At 35.9% G+C, this 22,734-nt stretch overlaps 2 protein-coding genes across 3 annotated transcripts; both read right to left on the bottom strand.

The window, feature by feature from the left end:
• Positions 1-1,146: 1,146 nt before the first annotated feature.
• On the bottom strand, positions 1,147-9,021 carry BckdhB (Branched chain keto acid dehydrogenase E1 subunit beta). 2 transcript variants are annotated; one of them, XM_077432103.1, is made up of 8 exons: positions 8,676-9,021; positions 6,332-6,468; positions 6,118-6,261; positions 5,877-6,032; positions 5,526-5,697; positions 5,229-5,374; positions 2,276-2,362; positions 1,147-2,206 (listed from the first exon to the last, which is right to left on the bottom strand). In XM_077432103.1, the coding sequence occupies exons 1-8, from the start codon at positions 8,788-8,790 to the stop codon at positions 2,066-2,068; spliced, it is 1,098 nt and encodes a 365-aa protein (XP_077288229.1). In that variant the 5' UTR covers positions 8,791-9,021; the 3' UTR covers positions 1,147-2,065. The 2 variants fall into 2 exon arrangements, 1 of the variants encoding a protein (XP_077288229.1); XR_013260652.1 differs by having other exon boundaries at positions 1,877-2,206; positions 2,276-3,127; positions 5,115-5,374; positions 8,676-8,902.
• Positions 9,022-13,607: 4,586 nt separating this feature from the next.
• On the bottom strand, positions 13,608-16,285 carry LOC143922820 (inner nuclear membrane protein Man1-like). Its single transcript, XM_077446167.1, has one exon. The coding sequence runs from the start codon at positions 16,079-16,081 to the stop codon at positions 13,763-13,765; it is 2,319 nt and encodes a 772-aa protein (XP_077302293.1). The 5' UTR covers positions 16,082-16,285; the 3' UTR covers positions 13,608-13,762.
• Between the last annotated feature and the right edge of the window lie 6,449 nt (positions 16,286-22,734).

Below are 22,734 nucleotides of genomic sequence, written 5' to 3'. Positions count from 1 at the left end.
TTGATTGTTGCACAATACGTTTGAACTCAATTACTAAGATTTTCGTTAATTTATTATAATTTAATAACATTGTAAGAAGCTTGTAAAATATTTTAATATTTTGAATGTAATTAATATCAGAGCTTCGAACTGGAACTGAACTAAAAACCAGAAAAACCGTTATTTTTTGCCGGTTTTTTCGAACCGTTAAACCGAAAACACCATTTAAACTGGAACCGAACGAAAAAATTTATCGGTTTTTTCGAACGGTCTACAAAGCAACGTAAAACATACATTTAAATGTTGATTTTAAATTTCAAATGTTTTAATATTATACATATGTATGAAGGTACAATAATTATTGCCCAAAATTATTATTTTTAATGAACATATATTTTTAAACAATTCCCACGTAAATCGCAATTCGGTCTCCGTCATGGGCCCGAATGTGAAACGTCCGAAAACGCAAGTATCGGAAGGCAAAGATCGAACATCGAAAGGTCTTAAGTCGAAAGATCACAAAAAATGGTGCATGGTAAACGGTACATACTCACTTAATTTGCGCGAGCAGGATACAACAGGAACAAGAGGAACAGGCTTTTCCTCCCGTATTAATGTGCGCGCGCGGAATACGGGAGGAAAAGCCTGTTCCTCTTGTTCCTGTTGTATCCTGCTCGCGCAAATTAAGTGAGTATGTATCGTTTACCATGCCCCTCTTTTTTATCTTTCGACTTAAGATCTTTCGATTTCCGATCTTTGCCTTCTGATATTTGCGTTTTCGGGCGTTTCACATTCGGGCCCGTGAGGTAGACCCACTTTATAATATAAAAACGATGATACATGTCGTTCGGAGGCCCCTGGATTTTGAGGCCCAAAGATTAAGCTTTTTTAGTATAAGCTTGTATTTTTCAGGTCAGAATTTTAACAAGATTTTGGTCAGAATTACACAGGTCAGAATTTTTGCTAAACGGTCAGAATTTATATTAAATAGTCAAAATGTTGTTGACACATGGTCAGAATTTTCTTTTCGGTTGGCAATAGCGCTGTCGTGGTAATGCCGAATATATGCCATTTATAAAAATAAACCAACTTAAACAATAACAGTCCATACGAGATTTCATTAAGCTATCAAGAGTGCGCAGGAATCGCCAAAATTCAAAATTCAAAAAAGCGTATATATCGATTTTATTTCATAGACTTCCTGCTAATCAAACTACAATTTACATGTTGTCGAAATTAATTGCTGTCATCCGCTAAAGTTAAAAAGGATGTAAAAGTAATCTGTCCTAACTCGTTTATTATGAATTACTTTTTGTTTATCATAAATTTGAACTTCCCGTGTCAAGTCTTTGTTATGTTATGTTATTTATTATTTATTTATTTATTAATAGTTTTGGACCATTGTGGCATTACAGGAAGAACCTAATGCGCCACAATGGCCTACATTTGATAAAGAACAAGTAAAATTAGTAAAAAGCAGAAAACATAGTAAAATAAAAAGGAAAATAATACATCAGAAAAAAAATTTATAATAGCCAATGGCCATTATATGGCCAATACATAAAAATGTACAAAGGAGAAAGAAAAAGTAAAATAAAATAAAACAAAATATGAAAAAAAAATTAATTAAATTAAAACAATGTTATGTTTTTTACACACAAATTGTGTGACACAAACAATATATGTATATGTATACGTTATGCAATGAACATTTTTTTATTATTTATTAATACTAATATACATATTAAATTATTCAGATGTAACAAGCTTGTAATCGTCTGAAACGTTTATATTATATTTAAAATATATAAACTTGTCTACGTACATATTAACACAGTTATGACATATAAACTTGTCTACATACATGTGAGAGGTACAGTGCTAAAATAAACAAAATCCAAGAAAACAACTTTTACTAAGGTATGTTTTATTATAACTAATTTTATTGCACACTTAAATTTCATTTATAATATTTACATATATGTATTTAATGTACAATATGTTCAACATATGAAATTACATTGGATAAATAAGTAAATAAATTTTTGTACTGCCTCTATGTTTTCTGCCTCCACTTATAGGTTTATTAATAATTAATCAGATTCTTGATGGCCTCCAAGCATCTCCACTTGTCTGGCAGATAGAATGGTTCAAAAACATGAGGGAATGGAGTGTCCCAACCTGCAACTCTACTCACTGGTGCTTCCAAATGTAAAAAGCACTCCTTCTGCAAATGTTAATTTGTATTGGTAAATTGCTTAGAAAATATGTTTAGTATATTTGATTGAGTGGAAACCTGAATAGTAGCTGCAATTTCAGATCCAAAACCACTGGTGAGAGGAGCTTCATGAGCAATCATAACGCGACCAGTCTTCTTTACAGACTGAAAATTTAATATAATCAGAAATTTTCGAGGAAGGCAATATCAAAGCCCCAATGAGTTTGTATGAACTTATTCTATGCACTCGTTATTAATTTTTTTTAAGACTTGTCAATAATCCAATTCATAAGCTCACTAGTTAAACGATTGTTTACCACTTGAGAGATTGTGGGTTCAAATACGAAATCGACAAATGATTACGAGTATATTTTTCATTGCTGGTGAGAACTGGATATCTACATAACTAGAATTGTCAAGGCGGTTCCATGCAAAATTAGCACTACCTATCCACCAAAATCATAATTCATTCCCACTTTACATTCTCTCTGCTCCAGAAAGCAACAGAAATCCATTGGAGATAAGGAGTTGTCTCTTTTTCGGAACAACTTCACTGCATGGCAAATATGTAGTACAAATGTTTGACATTGTAAAGTCTGCCTAGCTCATACAAGTTTAATATTTTTTTAATGAATACATATTCAATACAAGATTTGCTATGAATTGGTGAGACTATTTATAATCCAAAATCCGTTTATTCCATTTTTTTCTAAAATAAATACACTATTTACATGCAAAATTGGTATTCAATAAATTTCCTAATTAACATACATATCTTTGGTTAGCAGCAACAAATGTCAAATATTTAAATTCAATGTTTGCCATCATGACTGTAACCTCAGGTCACTGAATACCATAACAAGTTTGCTTTCACATAAAACATCTTCCGCAATATTCATAATTCCTTTCTAAACAGATTCCATAAGAGTTCTGATCAGTGGCGGACTGGGACTGAAATTAGTGCATGCCAGGAGTCAAAGGGGGCCCACAGAGGGTTAAAAAAATTTGTCCCCCCCCCCCCCATATAAGAAAATTTTCTTCTATCCATCATGCTAAAAATCAAGGGTAAAAAATAAATAGAATTTTCAAAAATGGGCATAAACAAATTTAGTTACAAGAAAAATGGCAAAAGGAAAATAGATCCATAAATTACATTGTATATTTCGTTTTAACCCTTGTCCTAGGTAAATATTATAGAATGCGGCATAAAAGCGGCTTTTACTTTCGGTAGAAAACAATTGAGGACGTCATTTCAGCTTTTTCTTGGGGGGGGGGGCAGGCAAATATTGGTCAAATTGAAAAATTTTAAAAAAATCTTGCTTATATCAGAATAAAAATGGATATACTTTTTTCTTTACATACACCTTATTGAGTTATAAAATATGAAAAAAATCAGCTTATTTCTGAAAAAATAATATATATAAAAAGAGAAAAAAGCGCCGCAGGCGAAAATTTTTTTCCAAAAGTCTTCACATGGTCAACAAAAATTGACCATCTAACTGAGTCACCAAAAAACTATCAATTAACTTAATTTCTACCGACTGTCTTTTCACTTTATCTATGTACATATGTACGTAATAACAATAGATAAAATTTTGTGATCATGCGAAAATTTGAACTCAGAATCGATCACTGATCACGTCTACTGTATTTGTATTCTTGTATTCTTGTATTTGTATGTTATTTGTATTCTTTATGTACTAAATTTGATAAAGTTTTGGTCAGAAAGCAATTTTATTAAATAACTAAAACTTTTTTTGGACCGAATTCGTTACACATGAAGTTTAAATTCATCTCATTCGTTGTTTTGTGAGAGAATGGACGTCTGCAAATAAAATAAAAATTCGAGAAATAAAATCATTTGTGATTGAACCAATTAAGTAAAATATTAATTTAAAACCTTTCTTGAAAACAAAAAATATACGAACTTTCGGAAAAATAAACGTTACACATCTGTTTTTGAGACAAAATAAAGTAAAGGGGACTTTTCTAACGATTCGCTCCATAGGATGAACAATTTCTAAGAATTTTACCCAAGGCATACCACTGAAAAACCAAAATATACTTGCTTCGAAATAATAATTTTTTTTTTCAAAGCACATAGCAGCGATTATTTTATTAGTTACCCAAAAGTAACATACATAAGAAATAAACGTAGCATTCATAGATCCATAGTATCTTATTAATCATTAAATTCATAATATTTTCTAAATTCACACTATTCCTTAATTTAGGGGGGCGAGTGCCCCCCTATGCCCCCACCCCCAAATTACGTCCCTGAAAACAATGCATAATATTTTCAATTAATGTTAATCGAAAATCGGGATTTTGGGGAGGGGCTCCCTATCCTACATATATTTCTATATACATGGATGTATCTAGATTAGGAATAGATTTTATATTCGGAAACTGTTTAAAATTGTGTATTTAAATCATACTATATCGTCGAAGCATAATCAAATGTTATTTTGAAAGTATGAAATAAATTTAAATCGCTGGTTGATGATGAATCTTCCTATCGAAATTGTTTTAAGCAATTCAGTTTATATTATTCACGGAAATTCGTTTATTCCCATTTTTATTTCAGTAGGTAGTTGTTACATAGGTATTGGTATATACATACATAATATTGAGGTTGGAAATGGGACCGACAAAAGGGCCCTCGCAATTTACATTTCTAGCCTAATAAAAAAAGTTAACCGATCCTTGGGCTGTTAAAGCAGGTATTAGTTGTTTGTGTATATCGTAAGAAATTTATTTTGTTGAAATACCCAAACTTTAGGTCCCAAAGTCCTATAAATTATTACATACGTGAAATATAAAAAGTTATTTAATTTTACTGAGGGCCCATATTTTCCAACAGATAGTGGGGCCCACATGCCATCGGGCATGTTCGCTTGTATGGCCAGTCCGCCACTGGTTCTGATAACCATTACACCAACTGGTGTAACCTGTGACGGATATCTTAGCCCTGTACGAGTGTGCATGTACATTTTTGCAATCAGAATACCCAATGTTTATGTTTTCTTACGTTGCAAACTGCCTCTATGTCCCAAGGTAAAATTGTGACCAGATCGATCACTTCGCAATTGACATCCAACTGATCTTTAGCAATATTGGCTACCTCTGTCAAAACGTGAACTTGAGTGCCCCATCCAATCAACGTTATAGCATCACCTAAAACACAAATGTTATGGATCCATAAGACAGTCACAATTAATACTAAAATTAAAAGTTATATGAAACAGCAAATAATTATGATTGAAATATAAGTATAATACATATATCACCAAACAAGCAATATTTCTACATACTTTAAGACTTCTACCTTGTCTTAGAATATCTGCTTTCCCTAATGGAAGGGTATAATCTTTTGTTGGAACGTCTTCAGCCGCTCCTCTATAAAGCGTTTTGGGTTCAAGGAAAATACATGGATCGCTCTCTCTAATGCAGGACAACAAAAGTCCTTTTGCTTTGATAGGACCCCTCGGTACGACTACCTGTATAAAAAATAAAACAACCAAATTATACATGCATATATAATATGTACATATTAAATGAAAGTATCAAATCTTATATATCCATTAGCAAATACAAAATACATAGTTGGATTTAATAAAATAATAAATTTAGTGAAGATTTTAAGTTTTGGCTCCTCCAAATGATACATTTATCATACTTTAAGTCCTGGAGTGTGTGAAAAATAAGCTTCGGGACTTTGAGAATGATATACAGCTCCATGACCAACAGCACCACATGGAGCTCTCACCGTCAAACCTCCACAGTCCCAGCTTCCTCCACTTCTATATCTGTATTTTGCCGCTTCATTTACCAACTGGAATAGTTGTATGTACATATAATAGTTAGTAAAAATATCGTTTATTTTAGGTCTTAAATTAAAATATATTTAAAAAAATCACCTGATCAAAAGCTGGAAATATATAGTCAGCGAATTGAATTTCAGCAACGGCCGTAGCACCTACGGCAGCAAGTCCAATACCAAATCCAGCAATTCCTTGTTCGCAAAGTGGTGTATTGAAAACTCTACCTTTACCGAATTTCTCCTGAAAATTCACTGTTTAAAGTTATGTCTCGAAGTATAAGGATGTGAAACATTAGCATCGAATCGTTTACCTGCAGTCCTAAGGTGCATCTGAACACTCCTCCAAACGCTACGTCTTCGCCGAAGACTACCGCTGTTTTATCTGAAGACAGTGCAATATCCAGAGCATTGTTGATTGATTGCATCATATTCATTTTAGTAGCATCACCTATCAAAATTAATTTACATACATCAACTAAATTTATACATACATACATATTATTTACTCAGGAACATAGCCCGCCTGAGAACAACTTAATACGTATTCTACATAACTATGTATAATGTGAGAGTATGAAATTGTGCATCATATGCAAAAATGTTCATTAAAATTGCTCATTATATGTGTTTCAATTAACCTAAAGTGTAATTGAAACACATATACAGTAAATTTTTCGTTTAACACTTTGAAACATACATATAATGAAAATTATGTAACATGAACTTTTACATATATTTTTCGACCTTTTCACTTTCTGTCCTGTGAGGTAGACCCATTTTTACCATGGTGCGTGCCATTACAGGTTGTCCCGAAGCGACACCTATGGTTTTAAGCTTGTACCGTACTGCTATTTGAAATTAAATTCAAATAGCAGTGACGTCGCTAGGGGTGGTTTCACCCGGTGCGGTAAAACAAAATTTGAAAAAAAGCAAATATTTGAAAACATCAAAAATTTTAATATTCTCTTCAAAAATTTATATGTTGAGAACCACTGGCAATATAAACTTTATAAAACACCCACGGAAATCTTTAAAACGTACTTTAAGTAAAATAGTTTAAAAAAAAGTAACACGTAAATGAGCTAAAAAGTATTGATATACCTACATATGTATGTACATATATATAATGAAAAGTAACGATACTTAATATTAAAATAAATATATATTAATTATTAATATTTGTTAATTGTTATGACTTACGAGAGAGAAGCGCCAAAAAAGAAGTTCACACGTTACTTCTGGATTGCGTCTCCATCTGACTGAATCAGTTAACCTTCTTACCTTTAGATACATACACTGATTTCTCAGAAATTCGAACAAATTCCAATTATGGCTCATATTTGATGCTATACATAGCTGCATCAGACGGATTTCGCGGTAGCTGTATAAATACAGAAAGCTGTATGTATACAGAAAGCTGTATATATACAGAAAGCTGTATATAAACAGAAATTGCAATGAGGCGTGTAGCCGCTCGAGGACCGAATGTCGAATTAGCGTTTTTCAATTTGAACAATTTGGTGTCACCCCCACAAATGGTGTCACCCGGTGCGGACCACACCCCGGCACGGGCTTTGTGCCACTTCTGCCACTATTTAATAATGGAGACAGTAGTTATATTGCTTGCTAATTTGGTGAGGAATCGTTTCAACAATGAAATCAGATAAATTGGCATATTCCGATAGGAACCTATCGGAATATGCAAATTTAGGACTCAAGGATATACAAGTCTAACAAGCAGCAATGAAGAAATACTCCGAATAAATTATTTTCAATCGAGGTCAAAACAGGGCTCTAGCCCAAAACCTCTCGTTGGTTACATAATATTAAGTATTAACGCATATGTATGTATATTTGAGGATATTTTAAATCGATTCGTTAATTTGTAAAACTTTAAGTACATAAATAAGGTTTAAAACTTACTTTTAATATAAAAAAAATCTATTTTTTTATTTCACGAAGGTGTGTTATACAAATTATATAAGGCTAATTTTCTATATATATATAAAAATGAATGTCTGTCTGTCTGTCTATCTCGAATAGGCTACTAAACCACTGAACCAATTACGATGGAACTTTCAGGATCTGTTGTATGCATGTCCGGGAAGATTAATGTGAAAAAAAAAGTCCAAAAACGAGAACGGAAACGGGATAAATGGGAATGAGTGTCATTGCAACGCTATAATTTAAAAATTGTTCGCTGCCTGCGTTTTTCCTACAAATGGGAACGGGAACGTATAAAAACAAATACGTGTATATTGAAACAGCATTTATTTTGTGATGTATTGGGTACATTCATGAAGACTTTTTAGTAAAGAAAATACGCCTCTTTTATTAAGAATCGTTTTAAGCATCAATATTTTTATAGTCTAAATAGAAATACTAAAAATCTTAATTATTCCATTTCTTTAACTAAATTTGTAATCGTTTTTAGATGATAAGTTTCGCAAACACATGTACGGTTATTCTTATCGTAATTGTTTGTACAGCATGTGGATTGTAAGCATGTCGCACAGTATTTAAAAAAAAATAATCATTATAAAACCAGTTCCACGTTTAGCTACGACAGTTTCGCATTTTGTAATCGAACAGTGTTCGTCGTATTTTAATCGTAATTTAATGCGACACAATTTTCACCAGTTTGTATTTTCTCACCTAGACTGGGATCGTTCTTTTCCGGCGCGTACGTGAAATGTGACGAACTTCTGACCGCATTTTTCAGAGATTGTCTCCCTAAGATTTTAATGGTTTTACACAAATACATCGACATTGGCCTGGAATCAGTCGATCACACTACGCACGCCAGCGAATCGCAAAACCAACTGATATTACTGTTATCAACGCAATACGCCAGCCGACAGTAGCCACATAATGTTGACAATGAATAATGGGTATCATAACGCTCTTGTTATTTTAAAAAAAGTTTTTCATTTAAAATTTTATAATAATATTAAAAAAAAAACAATCCTAATATTATATTTGGAAAGGGATTGAATTTACTGTCGTGTTTTCATCTGAAAATTTTCATTTACATATTTAGCTTTGATCATAACGAAAAGATTAATGACCAGTGATGATAGCCGCATATTGCTTTTTAATTGAAATTTAAGTCTTTATCCATTTTATTACAAAATAATTCCACAGCTCGTGGAAAATATGGAGTACTAGAAAATTAAAATAGATGAAAATTATTAAAATGTATGCATCAACTCACTTGTGTGGTGACCTATGTATGTATGTAAATACATTTGAATACGTTTAAACTATTACACAATGGAATCAAATTTTCCTAAAATATCGATAATAGGTAGTCAAAAAAAATCGTGCTTAGTATATACCGTCGCAATCCTTCCCAAACCCACTCCTGGAGTATTTTTGGCGATATCTTATCCTTGTATTGACAGTAATCGATACCGGTGATTGCTATATTTGAAGGAATGTAGGAGAAACTTGCCGAAATAATAAGATCGTATGAATTAACAAAGATATGAAGACACACCTATCTCAGCTGGAGCCTACCCAGGCGTGCCGTTCCGTACTTTTGAGTGTTCGTACAATAGTTCAAATATAATTATTGAGTTTGAAATTTTATGTTCATTTTCGATGTACTATATATATAATATTTTTACATCTTCTTTTGTGTCAATCCTGAAACTGATACGTATAAAATAAAAATAATATAAAGAGCAGTAATTTTTATTAAAAACAGAACTATTGTTATATAAAACATATTAACCAAACCAAATTACAACACTATTTTTAGTAATCAAATGTTTCATTATAAATAAATAAAATACGAACATTTTTAAACTTCAAAACAGTTGTCGATTTGAAAAGTCTATCAAATCTCCAAGACGAAATTTTAATTAAAAAAAAAAAACCTTGTAAAAAGCAAAATCATACAATGGTGACATCTGAAGTTTATAAACGTTATTTTTACTTAATTTTCTAAACATTTTATTTTTTAAATTCTTAAAAACTAATGAGTCGCACTTTACTTTTTTTTTAATTTAACACTCATCCGAGACATTCATGTCATTTAAAAAAAAAATCCACGAATCAAAAAGCAATTTCGTAAAGGTTAAATTGATATCAATCCAAATTAACGCGTTAGTTGAAAAACTACCTATTAGCATAAAAAAATAGACTAAGAACACTAAATATTGTCAATAAATAATTCAAATATTACAATCTGTACAATACAACGTGGTCGAAATTGTTCAATCTAATTTTAATTTAAGAATTTGTAAAGACCACTTTTCAATTAGAAACAACATTAATTTTCTTCAACATGGTCCAGCACCTTGAAGAAAATAAGGCGCCAACACATCCGTCGAATGATGAGTTTTTACAAAGATCAAATACATATCGCATAACGAAGTGTTCCAAAATAAAATGCAAAAAATATACTTAGCATAGAGAAACCCCATTATACCGTCCATACATAATAAAAAAAAACGTTACAACGGGATTTCAAGGCATACCTAACACTTACAATTAACAATAAAATGATATGCATTCTCATTCAAAATATATTCACAACATACAAATTCTCGTCCATCACATACCAAAAATAATATGGTGTTTCTACCGTGTCTGCCATTAGTAATGTAATGTAACAAAAATATGCACACTTAAACAATGACAATCAATAGGCACATTAACAGCTCTCACAAAAAGAGCAATATTCAAAATCCCGTATCCACGCCAGTCGCCTTTCAATATAGACAAAGTCACTGTGATAGCACCATGACAAACTCGTCAGAAATATTTTTTTACAACACATTTGTCCAATACGGAACAAGGAGTTTTCACCACATATACAAATGTTACAGTCCAAGTGTACATTTTGTTAGTTCACAAACATACTAGTTCGTTCATACCCAAACCAATCCGTCCAGTTATATGTAGTGTATACATAAGAACTAGTTTGTTCATGCACCAATTATAAGTATCCTCAATCGGTTGTCCCATCCTCTATATATGTACATACTTTCCCTAAGCGGAAGCGAGAAATTAAAGTAACGTCATAACGCGGTTTCCATGGGATTTCCCTTTTAAATACATGGCGTTTTGATAGCTGAAAGTTTCATGCGACACCTGGTGAGGCTTTTGACTGCTTGCACTTATACCGAAACCTATTGAGTGTATGATAAAACTAACAAGCACGTTCAGGAACGAATCGGAGTGAATACTTGGACTGTAACATACGTATATACTATTCATAAAATTTGATACATCTTAAAAAAATCTTCCTCATTCAATAAAAAGTATATAGCTGAAAATATTTCAATGTATCCACGTACACATAAACAAAAAAAAAAGATTTAGAATGACATTTTAACATATAAAAACTTATGCATAGACATAATATGCTAAAATTCCACGACGGGAATACTTACAAAATTATAAAATTCATCGACACATGTAATACGAAAGTCAAATTTTAAAATGAGCATACACAATACACGCATTAAATAAAATTAACATAATTTTTAATCATACGCTAACAAAATATATATATATATATATATATATATATATATATATATATATATATATATATATTTATTTATATTTAAACTAAATAAAAAATAAACATACAATCTAATCAGATATTGACTGGAGATATACATACAAATAAGCAAAACATTAAATTATGCAAACAGTAAACAATCATTACGTATAAAAAATATATTAAACGTGCGTGCGATGCACAAAACTGTCACATACCAAGATTAAACACAATGACAAAGTTTAAGTAGATAAGGTACATAGGACTTCAGAGCACTTTGCACTCTGGGTCAGCGTGATATGGATCAGACGAGCCGGCATTGAAAACCGATATTGAAACATTTGCAAACGCAAACGTAGATTTTCCGTTTTCGTATGTATAAATATTTAGGAGTATTGTGTATTAACAATTATTAATTGGTGCTTTTGTTCAATAGCATAGATATTCCAAAATTTCAACAGTAAAAACTCTCGATTATTTCATCAGATTTAAAACACCCCTTCTAGAATACACATATTCAACAAGTTTTTTGTCAGCCAAATTTCAACTATATACCAATTATGTGAAGACCTGAAACATTTCATCAATACAAAAATTTTATCAAATAGAAGCTCAGCTCCTGTTAAGTAACATCCAAATATAATTGACTATTCTAGAGACAAAATTTCAAAATAAGTCATGACACAGACTGCAAACCATTATAAATTGAATATATGCACATATGTACGTACAACAATTTTTACGAGATCAACCTAAGATTCAAAAATATAATATATACGAATATGAACAAATAGCCATACTGTTTAGCATTTGAATAAACATATATAAAGCATACCAACGAATTTTAATTGAACGAAGTTTTGTCTTACAGAACCAAGTATGAGTAATTATTTCATGTATAAATCTAAATGTAGTTACGAATCACTCCGGTATATAATCCCATGTAATTCTACTTTTCGTAATTTGAATATATGACTTTATGTGAAAACTTACCGAAGCAGCAAGCCAGATGTAAGCACTTTACATGATCAATATTTATTGCACTTACTTCTATCTCTGTTAATTTACAGTATTAGTAATCGTATAAACCTTCGATATTGATTTAAATATCTGGGTATTTATGATATCGGAGTATTGGTAAGTGAAGATCATTAATACTGATTGCGTGCAGTACTGACAGAATGATTGATCGTGTAACGTCCTCTTTTCGTACGTCAACCCGACTATATCTCCACCTCAAACAACCTGTATAATAAGGTCTGCAACGTGGAAGCATAATACTAAGACTCGGTGGACAATTTACGAGGACGGATGCTCTATCTGATCTTGAAGTTGTATACAAGTTTATTTACCTCGGATCAGCACTAACGCACAATGGAAAGTGTGAAACTGAAAAAAAGGCATGGTCAAAAGCTCAATGTCAAAACTTGGGGCACCACCGATTCTACCAAAATCTGTGCGAGCTTTGGTACTATACCGAGTGGGGGCTCGGACGGTGCAGGCTTCAGAAAGGTAGAGAATAGACGCTTTTGAGATGTGGTGCTGGAGACGGATGCTTGGAATCCCTTGGACAGTGAGAAGAACCGATCTATAGAAGATGAGGTTATCATCCATCTGTCTTAGGCACACCCTCCAGTGTTTTGAGCACATCGCTAGGCGAGCTCGGACAGCTTGGAAAAATTAGTCGTTCTGGGAAGCATTGAGTGAAGCAGGGGAAGATCCAAAATAAGATGGAGCAACCAGGTCAGGGCAGGGCAGCCACTGAGAAAACTTTAGTCTAGTCACTGCAAGTTGCAGGGTGTCAAGAGTGCACACGAGAACCACGATGGGATATAATATTGATTTTATAAGACAAAAAAGTTATAAGTCTTTCACATGGGTAATTCTATCAGACAAAACAACGACCAATTGCAATACATCTTTAAAAAAGTACCCTTTATTGGCATTCGGTATGTGTTTATAATTTAAATCGAAGGTATTAGTTAACTATATATGACCAACATTATCTTGAAGATAGTCATTAGTTCTATATATATATATATATATTATTTATATTAATTATATTTCGGTAGTCATCATATAAAACATTAAATATTGTTATTTTGTTGTGCGAATATATTGTATCAGTGAATATCCTCGGTACTGAAACCTCAATGAAAAACAAAGTACATACTATATAAAATACATAATAATTGTTTCTTAAAAACAGTGGCTGAATATAAACGTTTTACTGATTAGATGGTTTCAAGAATGGTCCACTGGATGGAGAATTCGGAAAGTGGTCCATGTATCGCTCCAAGCGCAGGTATTTAACGGTGATCAGGTTGCCTTCGTACCACCAGCCATGCAAGTTCTGATAGATTATGCCGGCATCAGCGGGCGTGGCACACTTGACGAAGACGCAGCACGAGACTTTGTCGATCTCAATATGCAATATCTTGCATTGTAGCCCGCACTTCTCCAGAATGGCGTCTTGGATGACGGTTTTTTGATTGGGATTCTTATCGTTCTTATCGACCATGTGTCGAATCTTCAAACACGAAGTCGGCGAAAACGTCAAATTGTTGACAGATCCTTGTTGGGTCTCAAAAGCTTGCCCTTGCCATGCTCGAGCGCTGCCCCGAGTCACACGAGGACTACCTTGGGCCGAGACCCAACGCATCGACCGATACTCCTCTCCTTCTACCACCTCCACTTCGAATCTCACGCGACTCTCATTCTTCTCGATGAACTTTATGGCAGCGTTCCAAATAGCAGACATCTTATCTCGGTTTTTGGGCGGAATCAACATATCGCGGACGTGACTTATAGGCATCGTTAGTTGTCCGTTCGATTCTGCATTATCTTCGACCATATCCTGCGAAACGACGTCTATGATCTGAGTGACCATTGAATATACGTCGTCGTTAGTCTTCTTCTTATGATCCAAATACATCTTTATGGACTTTTGGATTCCGAACAGCGATGCGAGAAGGATTCCAATAATCAATGCAAGCAGAAAAATCGAATGCAGCTTTTGAAACAAGTAGCATCGGAGTGGAATCGACGGATTCAATATCGCTAGAGCCGTCTGTCCGACGTTCCGAATCGTTCTGACGTATTCCATGCTCGTAAGTGCCGCATTGATATCATTCTTAAGATTCTTCGGAGCCTTTATAATGGACACACCCCACTTGGGATTGTTCAATACGAGCACGTGCAAATTATACATGTCGTATAAAATGTCCTTGGTTTCTTTATTTCCAAAGTTTTTCTTGACAAAATTGACTATGTCGTTTTCGGTCATGTGTGACATTGAGTCTCCTCCGTCACACTTTGAGCCAATTGCGCGAGAAGTCAGCTCTGGATACAATATTCTCAACAGATCTAGAGAATTGGATAGTTTCTCTTTCAGTATGCAATTTATGGTCTCTCTGTGTTCTGGGACGTTTGAAGAACAAATGGGAATGACGTTGTTTTTATCTTCGATGATGAACGTCACGTCGCTCTTCATTCCCATATACATGAACGAAACGCCGAGGAAGAATACAATGACGGCACCGACGATGCCCAAAGAGACGATGTTATTTTTCAATATGTTCTTTTCGCCGGCCGTTTTGAAATCCGGACTGACATCGCCCCTTCGGTGGTAGTCCAACGGCCGGGAAGCGTACGAGGAACTGCCGCCATTATTTGCATCGGGGCTTCTGAGTCGTTCTTGATTTTCCGCTTTGAGGGCAGACAGTTTGCGCGTGAAGTTGCTCAAGTACGGAGATTCGACTTCATCCCGTTCGGCAGGCGATGTATGATTCGTTGAGTACGTCGATAGGTATTTGTACGATGGTGTCGGTTTATCCGTGAACGTTTGGGAAAGACCGAGACGGGTTCGAATCGAATTGAGATCCGACGCGGTGTATGGGTTTGTGGGAGAAATCGCCGAGGAGTATGTGGAGGAAATCGGACGGGGCGGGGGCAGTGGGCTGTAGTTGCGAGGGGGAGGGGGAGGGGCAGGGGCCGGGGCCGGAGTCGTAGCCGGAGCGTCCACGTCGCTGTCGGAGCCCGTCTCGTATCCGTCGCGGTCGCGGAGATCGTCTTGGGTCGAAACGTACGAATGGACCACTCGTCGGGTGGTGACAGTTCTCCTCGGCTCCTCGTCCTCGTCTTCGTCGGGGAGCGCGTCTTTGACGGGGGTGCGGCGGGAGCGGGTGGACGGCGGGGCGGAAGCGGGGGCGGAGGCGGGGGGCGGCATGGACTTGCGGTTGCGCTTGCCGAGGTTGGCGAGGTTGGCGGGGTTGGCGGGGTTGGCGGGGTTGGCGGGGTTGGCCGGCTCCAGGTCCGACTCCTCGCCGCTCGAGTACTTGGCGAGGGAGCGGCGCGAGTTGGAGTTGGAGTGGGAGTGGGAGTGGGAGTGAGAGTGGGGCTGGCCGGCGGCCATGAGCATCTTCAGCTTCTTGGCCATGGTGGCTCTGGTGCTGGCGGTGATGGGCATGAGCGGCAGCCCGAACTCAGCCAGCTTGGTCCGCAGCTCGGCGGCCGTCATGGCGTCCACGGCCTCCATGTCAGCCATGTGGTGAAGTCACCGGCGCTTCCCGGTCGAACAACGAGGTCCCGCTCGAACAACCACAAACCGCAGACGACAGGCGGCAAACCGGCAGACCGGCAAACGGCGGGCGGCAGACAGCGATCGGCGATCACCGAACGCCGGCGAGACGACGCGACCCAACCTCAACGGTGCGAGCTGACGCGCGCCCGATCGCCACGATTACAACCTTAGCATAAACATCTCATAAACGACTCGCAAACATATTCTACCCCGTTAATTCGAAATTAATCGTTTTAAGAAGGTTGGATATCCGAAACCTTAATTTTGTTGCTGTTCTTTTCTTCGATATATATAAATATATATATATATATATATATATATATATATATATATATATATATATATATATGGAGTTCGGTCTTTCGTGTCATGCGGGGAAGACGTGCTTCTGCGTTCTCCCCGCTATTACTCGCTTAAACCCGGCTATTGCACGAAATTTAATCTAAAAACTTAACCATCTACTCATTTATTTTACTAATTGCATCCTAGTATAATTTAAGTGTAAAAATAAACAGCAAATCGGTCGTAAAAAGCGGTTTTATATCAGTTATTTCGAAAAATTTTGTGTTAATTTTTGTGTCGAATCTGAGCAAAAGCATATACGAACGAGATACATCTCCTTACCTGAATACAAAAAAAAAGGGTCCTTCGTCAGTCAATGTTCAAACCCACAGAAGCAATAAATCTTCCACATAATTAACGAACTTTACTTAATAGAATAATAGCAAACAGAAACGGTGTTTCCCAACTGTCTATCAGTTCTTTTTCATAATTAAATTATATTAAAGTAATTCGTGTAATTTTATATTCTTTACTAAAGTTATTATTAAAATATTAAATTGCAAACCGCACTCACATATATAAATCCGTTGTCTCCAAAGAGGCGTCTCACGATAAAGATTTGTAAAAGTAGTATAACAATTGCTAATCTATTATTAGCATAACTAACTACTTATTACATTAGAGAATGAATTAGAAAATATCAAATGGGATATAGTAGGACTTAGTGAAGTAAGACGAAAACAGCAAAACCAAATAATCCTAAAAAGTGGTAACTGTCTCTACTGGAGAGGGCTACCAAATGGTACAATAGGAGGAGTAGGGTTTCTTATCAATAAGAGAATAGAAAGAAATATTATAGAAATAAGCGACATATCGGAACGTATATGCTATGTAGTATTAAGAATATCGAGCAGGTACACTTGTCAAATCTTCCAAGTGTACGCCCCCACATCTAGCCACCCAGACGAGGAAATAGAAGACTTCTACGAAAAAATACAGGGCGCATACGATAATAGCCGTCACCACTTTAAAATAATCATGGGCGACTTTAACGCAAAAATAGGACAAAAGGCAAATACAGAAAGAGCAGTAGGCAATTTTGGTACCGGCCAAAGAAACGACAGAGGCGATCGCCTCATAGAATTCGCAGAACACAACAGGCTCTTTATCACTAATTCATTTTTCAGGAAAAACACCAACAATAAGTGGACTTGGGAGAGTCCTAAAGGAGACAGAAACGAGATCGATTTCATCCTAACAAATGCCCTGCACTCCGTTAAAGACGTTAGTGTTTTAAGTAAAGTAGATATAGCTAGCGATCACAGATTAGTCCGTGCCAAGATGGCCATTAATATAAATTGCGAACGTAGGAAATTAATAAAAGGATGCAGTAACTCTCCAGATTTCGCTCAACTAAGGTCTAGGAAAAAGGAATTCGAACTCGAACTTGGAAATCGATATGGGAAATTAAAGTTTTCTGTAAGGTTATTACAGAAAGGCTGAAGAATATCCTCGACGAGAACCAACCTATAGAGCAGGCAGGGTTTAGGGCAAATTTCAGCACAATGGACCACCTCCAAGTAGTTGGCGAACTAATCGAGCGCGCCAACGACTATCAACGGCCATTGTGCCTAGGTTTCGTCGATTATGAGAAAGCCTTCGATACAGTTAGTCATAATGCAGTACTTAACGCTCTACAAACACAGGGAGTGCCGGAACCCTATGTGGGACTGTTAGCTGCAATATATAAGAATGCCACAGCTTCGGTTAAAATTTTTTCAGGTACAGATAGATTTAGCATAGGAAAAGGAGTAAGACAAGGAGATACAATCTCGCCCAAGCTATTCAATGCGGTGCTTGAGGGAGTTTTCAGGAAATTGGATTGGGATACAGCCGGAGTAAGCATCAATGGTCGCTTTTTGAGTCACCTTCGGTTCGCAGACGATATAGTTTTAGTAGCTCGTGATTCAGCTGACCTACATTTATATTTTTATATTTTATATATATATATATATATATATATATATATATATATATATATATATATATATATATATATATATATATATATAAAATATATATATATATATATATATATATATATATATATATATATATATATATTTTTATATTTTATATATATATATATATATATATATATATATATATATATATATATATATAAATATATATATATATATATATATATATATATATATATATATATATATATATATATATATATATATATATATATATATATATATATACATAAACATATTCTTGAATATATATTATTTGGTTTGATTTTTAAATGCTTTTTATTATTACGAAATTATGTTCACAATACATATTATATCTATTTTAATAGCTACTGATCTAATGATCATTTTCTATTTTACAATTTTATTTTATTTGGTTAGTAATCATTTGTATTATATTATTCTAATGTTAATGCACAGCATAATAGAAAATAGAGCTCAAAAACCTGTTTACAATTGAATATATATTATAATATATAGATGACATATAGAAAATGTTATACAATGTAACAAAGATAAACAAATAATGTTACCGACGATTTATTTATGTAGATGAGATGTAACAAGTTCATTATAAAATGACGAATTCACTTTTAGATACCGTCCATATTAAAGATGAAGACGATGGCAACGTCCCATTGGCTCCGAAGCTGAGAAACGAAAACGATCTTCTTTTTTACATATAATTACTATTGTAACAAGTGAACATAAATAAAGGATCCTCTTAGTGTTAGTACACAATCAGTGTTTTCATAGACCTCCCTGCGGTACATTTAACGCGGTGAATTAAGATTTGTGATTTGACATACGAACTGTCAAAGTGAAATGAACGCAAAAGCGATTGCCAACCTTGTCAGCGTGGCTAGAGGCTAGAGGCTAGAGAGCGTCAGATGAGCTGACTCTGATGGGATGCCCGCGAACTCTTCGCGAAGACCACAAACAACGGCCACGGCCACGGCCACGAGGGCCTTTGGCTCGAACATATGTCTAGTCGATAATAATAAAAATTTCGTAAATAAAAAGTATTTGAGAATATTTTTGTTTGTGTGACCAATTTTAAATTTTTGGGTGTGACCAGTTTTCTCGTGACCAGTTTCAGCGTGTGACCAGTTTTAGCGTGTGACCAATTTTCTCGTGACCAGTTTTAGCGTGTGACCAATTTTCTCGTGACCAGTTTTTGCGTGTGACCAGTTTTCTCGTGACCAGTTTTAGCGTGTCACCAGTTTTCTCGTGTGACCAGTTTTCTCGTGACCAGTTTTAGCGTGTGACCAATTTTCTCGTGACCAGTTTTAGCGTGTGACTAGTTTTCTCGTGACCAGTTTTAGCGTGACGGATGATCACGAGTGACCGATCTAGAGCGACCAGTTGTCCTGTGACAGGTTCACATTTGACTAGTAATCACCGAACCCCTGTGACTGGTTCACATTTGACTCGTATTCACCGAACCATTGTAACGTAGAAAGTAGGTGGGTGGCGCTCGTGGACCGATGGTTTACGACTGCTAATCACCTGATCTCTCGTTCACGCCAAAATGTCCTCGCCGAATTAATAAGCCGTATGTAACGGCCAATGGGATCTCCCCACTCATCGACCAATAGTTTACATGTGTATGTATGTATGTGTGTTGTGCCCAACGGGTATAAATATGGGGCGCTCTCAGCCTGGATTCCATTCCGACCTGGAGCGCCGACGAGAGCATACGAATAAACACCTTCTACAATCCTCCTGCGTCTTTCTCTCCGATTCTGGAAGCCCCCTCTTCGCGTCCACGCAACACTATTTTAAATCGACAAAATCGAGGTTTCGTATTCTCCAGTTTTCTCCTCCGAAACTGGGCCAATTTAAAAAAAAAATTCATCATCGGTATGACAAAGATATTTTCTATGTTTGCGTCCTCATATTTTTTTAAAAATCAACCGTTAAATAGCACGCTGGCCTCTTGTATGTTTGGTGGCTCCTAGCTCCTATAAAAATTAACTAATCAAAAAAGTAAAAAGATATAAACATGCCTATGGTGGATATCCATAGCATATTAAAAAATAATTGAGGCAGGGAAAAGTGTAATACGTTTGTATAGACAAGGCGCTGGTGTCCAGCCCTCTTAACGAGCCACTTCAATTCCATTTATTTAACTCGACTGATTTGTTCAAGACTGTAAGGTCCGCTACCTGTTGGTTGTCAATTTCACGCACCAAAAAGTTAAATAAAATATGGGGGATGAACGAATGAGACGACTGGCATGTTAATGCACGTGTTTTATTTATGACAGCTGAAGGCAGAGTGAGGTAGCTAACTCCGAATACAATCGAGTTGGTCCCCACTCACAGGAAGGTGACCAAACTCGACCATGTCGTATAGCGAGCCGCCACAAAAGTATTACAAATTAATTTCTATCGCTGATTGAAGATCTTAATATTCGTAGTTTGTGGCGGCTCTACGACAGTTCGGTGATTATTGGTCACAAAGCGCTCGCATAAAAGTCACTAAAATCTCTATAACGGAAAATCTGGCAGCCGAAAAGTCCATCATACTAACGAGAACTCGAGTGCTAAATATTCCATATTCGTGATTTTCATGGCAAAAATTGTCTTTTGGGCGATCGTATGTGACTAATATATGTGATTAATAATCCAATTAGTCCAGTTTCGGTCACCATCCTGCGAGTTGGGACCAACTCGGCCATGTTGGCCTGTTGTTACTGGTAAAAGTTTTTGTTACGGGTAAAGTGTCAAATGTGAATCGCTAACAGGATAACCGCTCGCATGAAAATTGCTCGCGCGGATCTCCCGTCGCACGAAAATTGGTCGCAAATATATATATTTTTTACGAGATTTTTATTATTATCCACTAGACTTATAATTTTCGATTCTACAATGACGGAAAGAACTCATATGTCTGTATCAACGTGCGAAGTTTATATGTCCAGTCGATTATAATAAATATCTCGTAAAAAAAAAAGTATTTGGACAACGTAAAAAAATTTACGTCATGTCGATAAAAATTTCAGTAACCGATACTAAGTTTCAGTTTGATAGGACTGTGTTCTAAAAATTCCCAAAATACACAGACACACCACAAAATTTTTCTAAATCGATTATGAGTTCGAATAAGTCAAAATCTAGAGTTCGAATTTTCTCATGATAACAAAACTTCATCTATTGTTACTACGTACAAAGTAATAATATTTCCTTTGGAAAAATGACATAATTTAAGATATTGTTGCGTAAGGATGGGTGGAGGATCCAAGTAAAAGGCCATAGTCGTTTCACATCATTTATTTATGATTAAGGAGGTACACGCACTGGCAGTGCTCAGTCCAGAATGACCTGATATCGCTTTATAGGAGATAGATCTCCCAGGACATCTTCAACGTCCAATCTGTTGTATAGTCCACTGTTGTATAGTACGTGACTATACAATCCAACCTATTGTATAGTCACGTATTCGGATATGTATTCCCACGACACTCGGTCCCACGGTATGGGTCACTTCTGAGAACTGTACGGGAATGCTATCGCCGCTAAGTGCATGCGGGGGAGATAATCCTCGAACGGTCACACAGTCTCTGGGATTCTATTCGGCTTAATCCGATTGCACTTACGCGGTGTACGTAACAATATTATGGAGTATGAATCTTAATCAAATCGATTATTCGCTGTTAAAAGTTGAGCCAACAAATTTAAACTTATTGCAGACCAGCAGAAACTATATTAAATTTAAACTTGTGTAACACTACGTTCTCTTAATCGTCTTGACAGTTGGCAGCAATGCCAATGTTTAGCATGGCAATCCCAAAACTTCCTGTGCGCTAACCCACCCCAGACGCGGGCTTCTTTGTCGAGCTTTCAAGCTTTCACGAGGTTCCATCGAGATCGTCACATGAGGCAGTGGAGATCACATATCCTGCCCCCGTATCTTCTACGCACCCTTCAGCCACAGCTCCTAAAAGCTATGTAGAAGCATCTACGCTATAAGAAGGACCTGGTGACCTAATCACCGGCTATTACAGCTGCGCTGCATTTAGACGATGAGCATACGACCAGGAGAACTCTACGATCCCACGACACATCCCAGTCACATCAATCCACGGTTTACCTAACAACGCGTTCCCTGGAAGTACACCTGTTTCGCCCTCCGCGCTCTCAACGTGGAGCCGTTTTAAGGGCGAAAAGGTGGTCGTCACACATGTCGTTCAGAAGCTTCTAAAAAATGGTTTTATAAAAAACAACCACATAATTTGCAACTTTTGCCTCCCCCCTCCCTTTCCCAGGAAAAATTTGAAATGAAGTCCGT

Source organism: Arctopsyche grandis, chromosome 1, assembly GCF_051622035.1.
Source record: "Arctopsyche grandis isolate Sample6627 chromosome 1, ASM5162203v2, whole genome shotgun sequence".
In the NCBI taxonomy this organism is placed as follows: Eukaryota; Metazoa; Arthropoda; class Insecta; order Trichoptera; family Hydropsychidae; genus Arctopsyche; species Arctopsyche grandis.
This window is presented reverse-complemented; position numbering and strand designations above follow the sequence as displayed.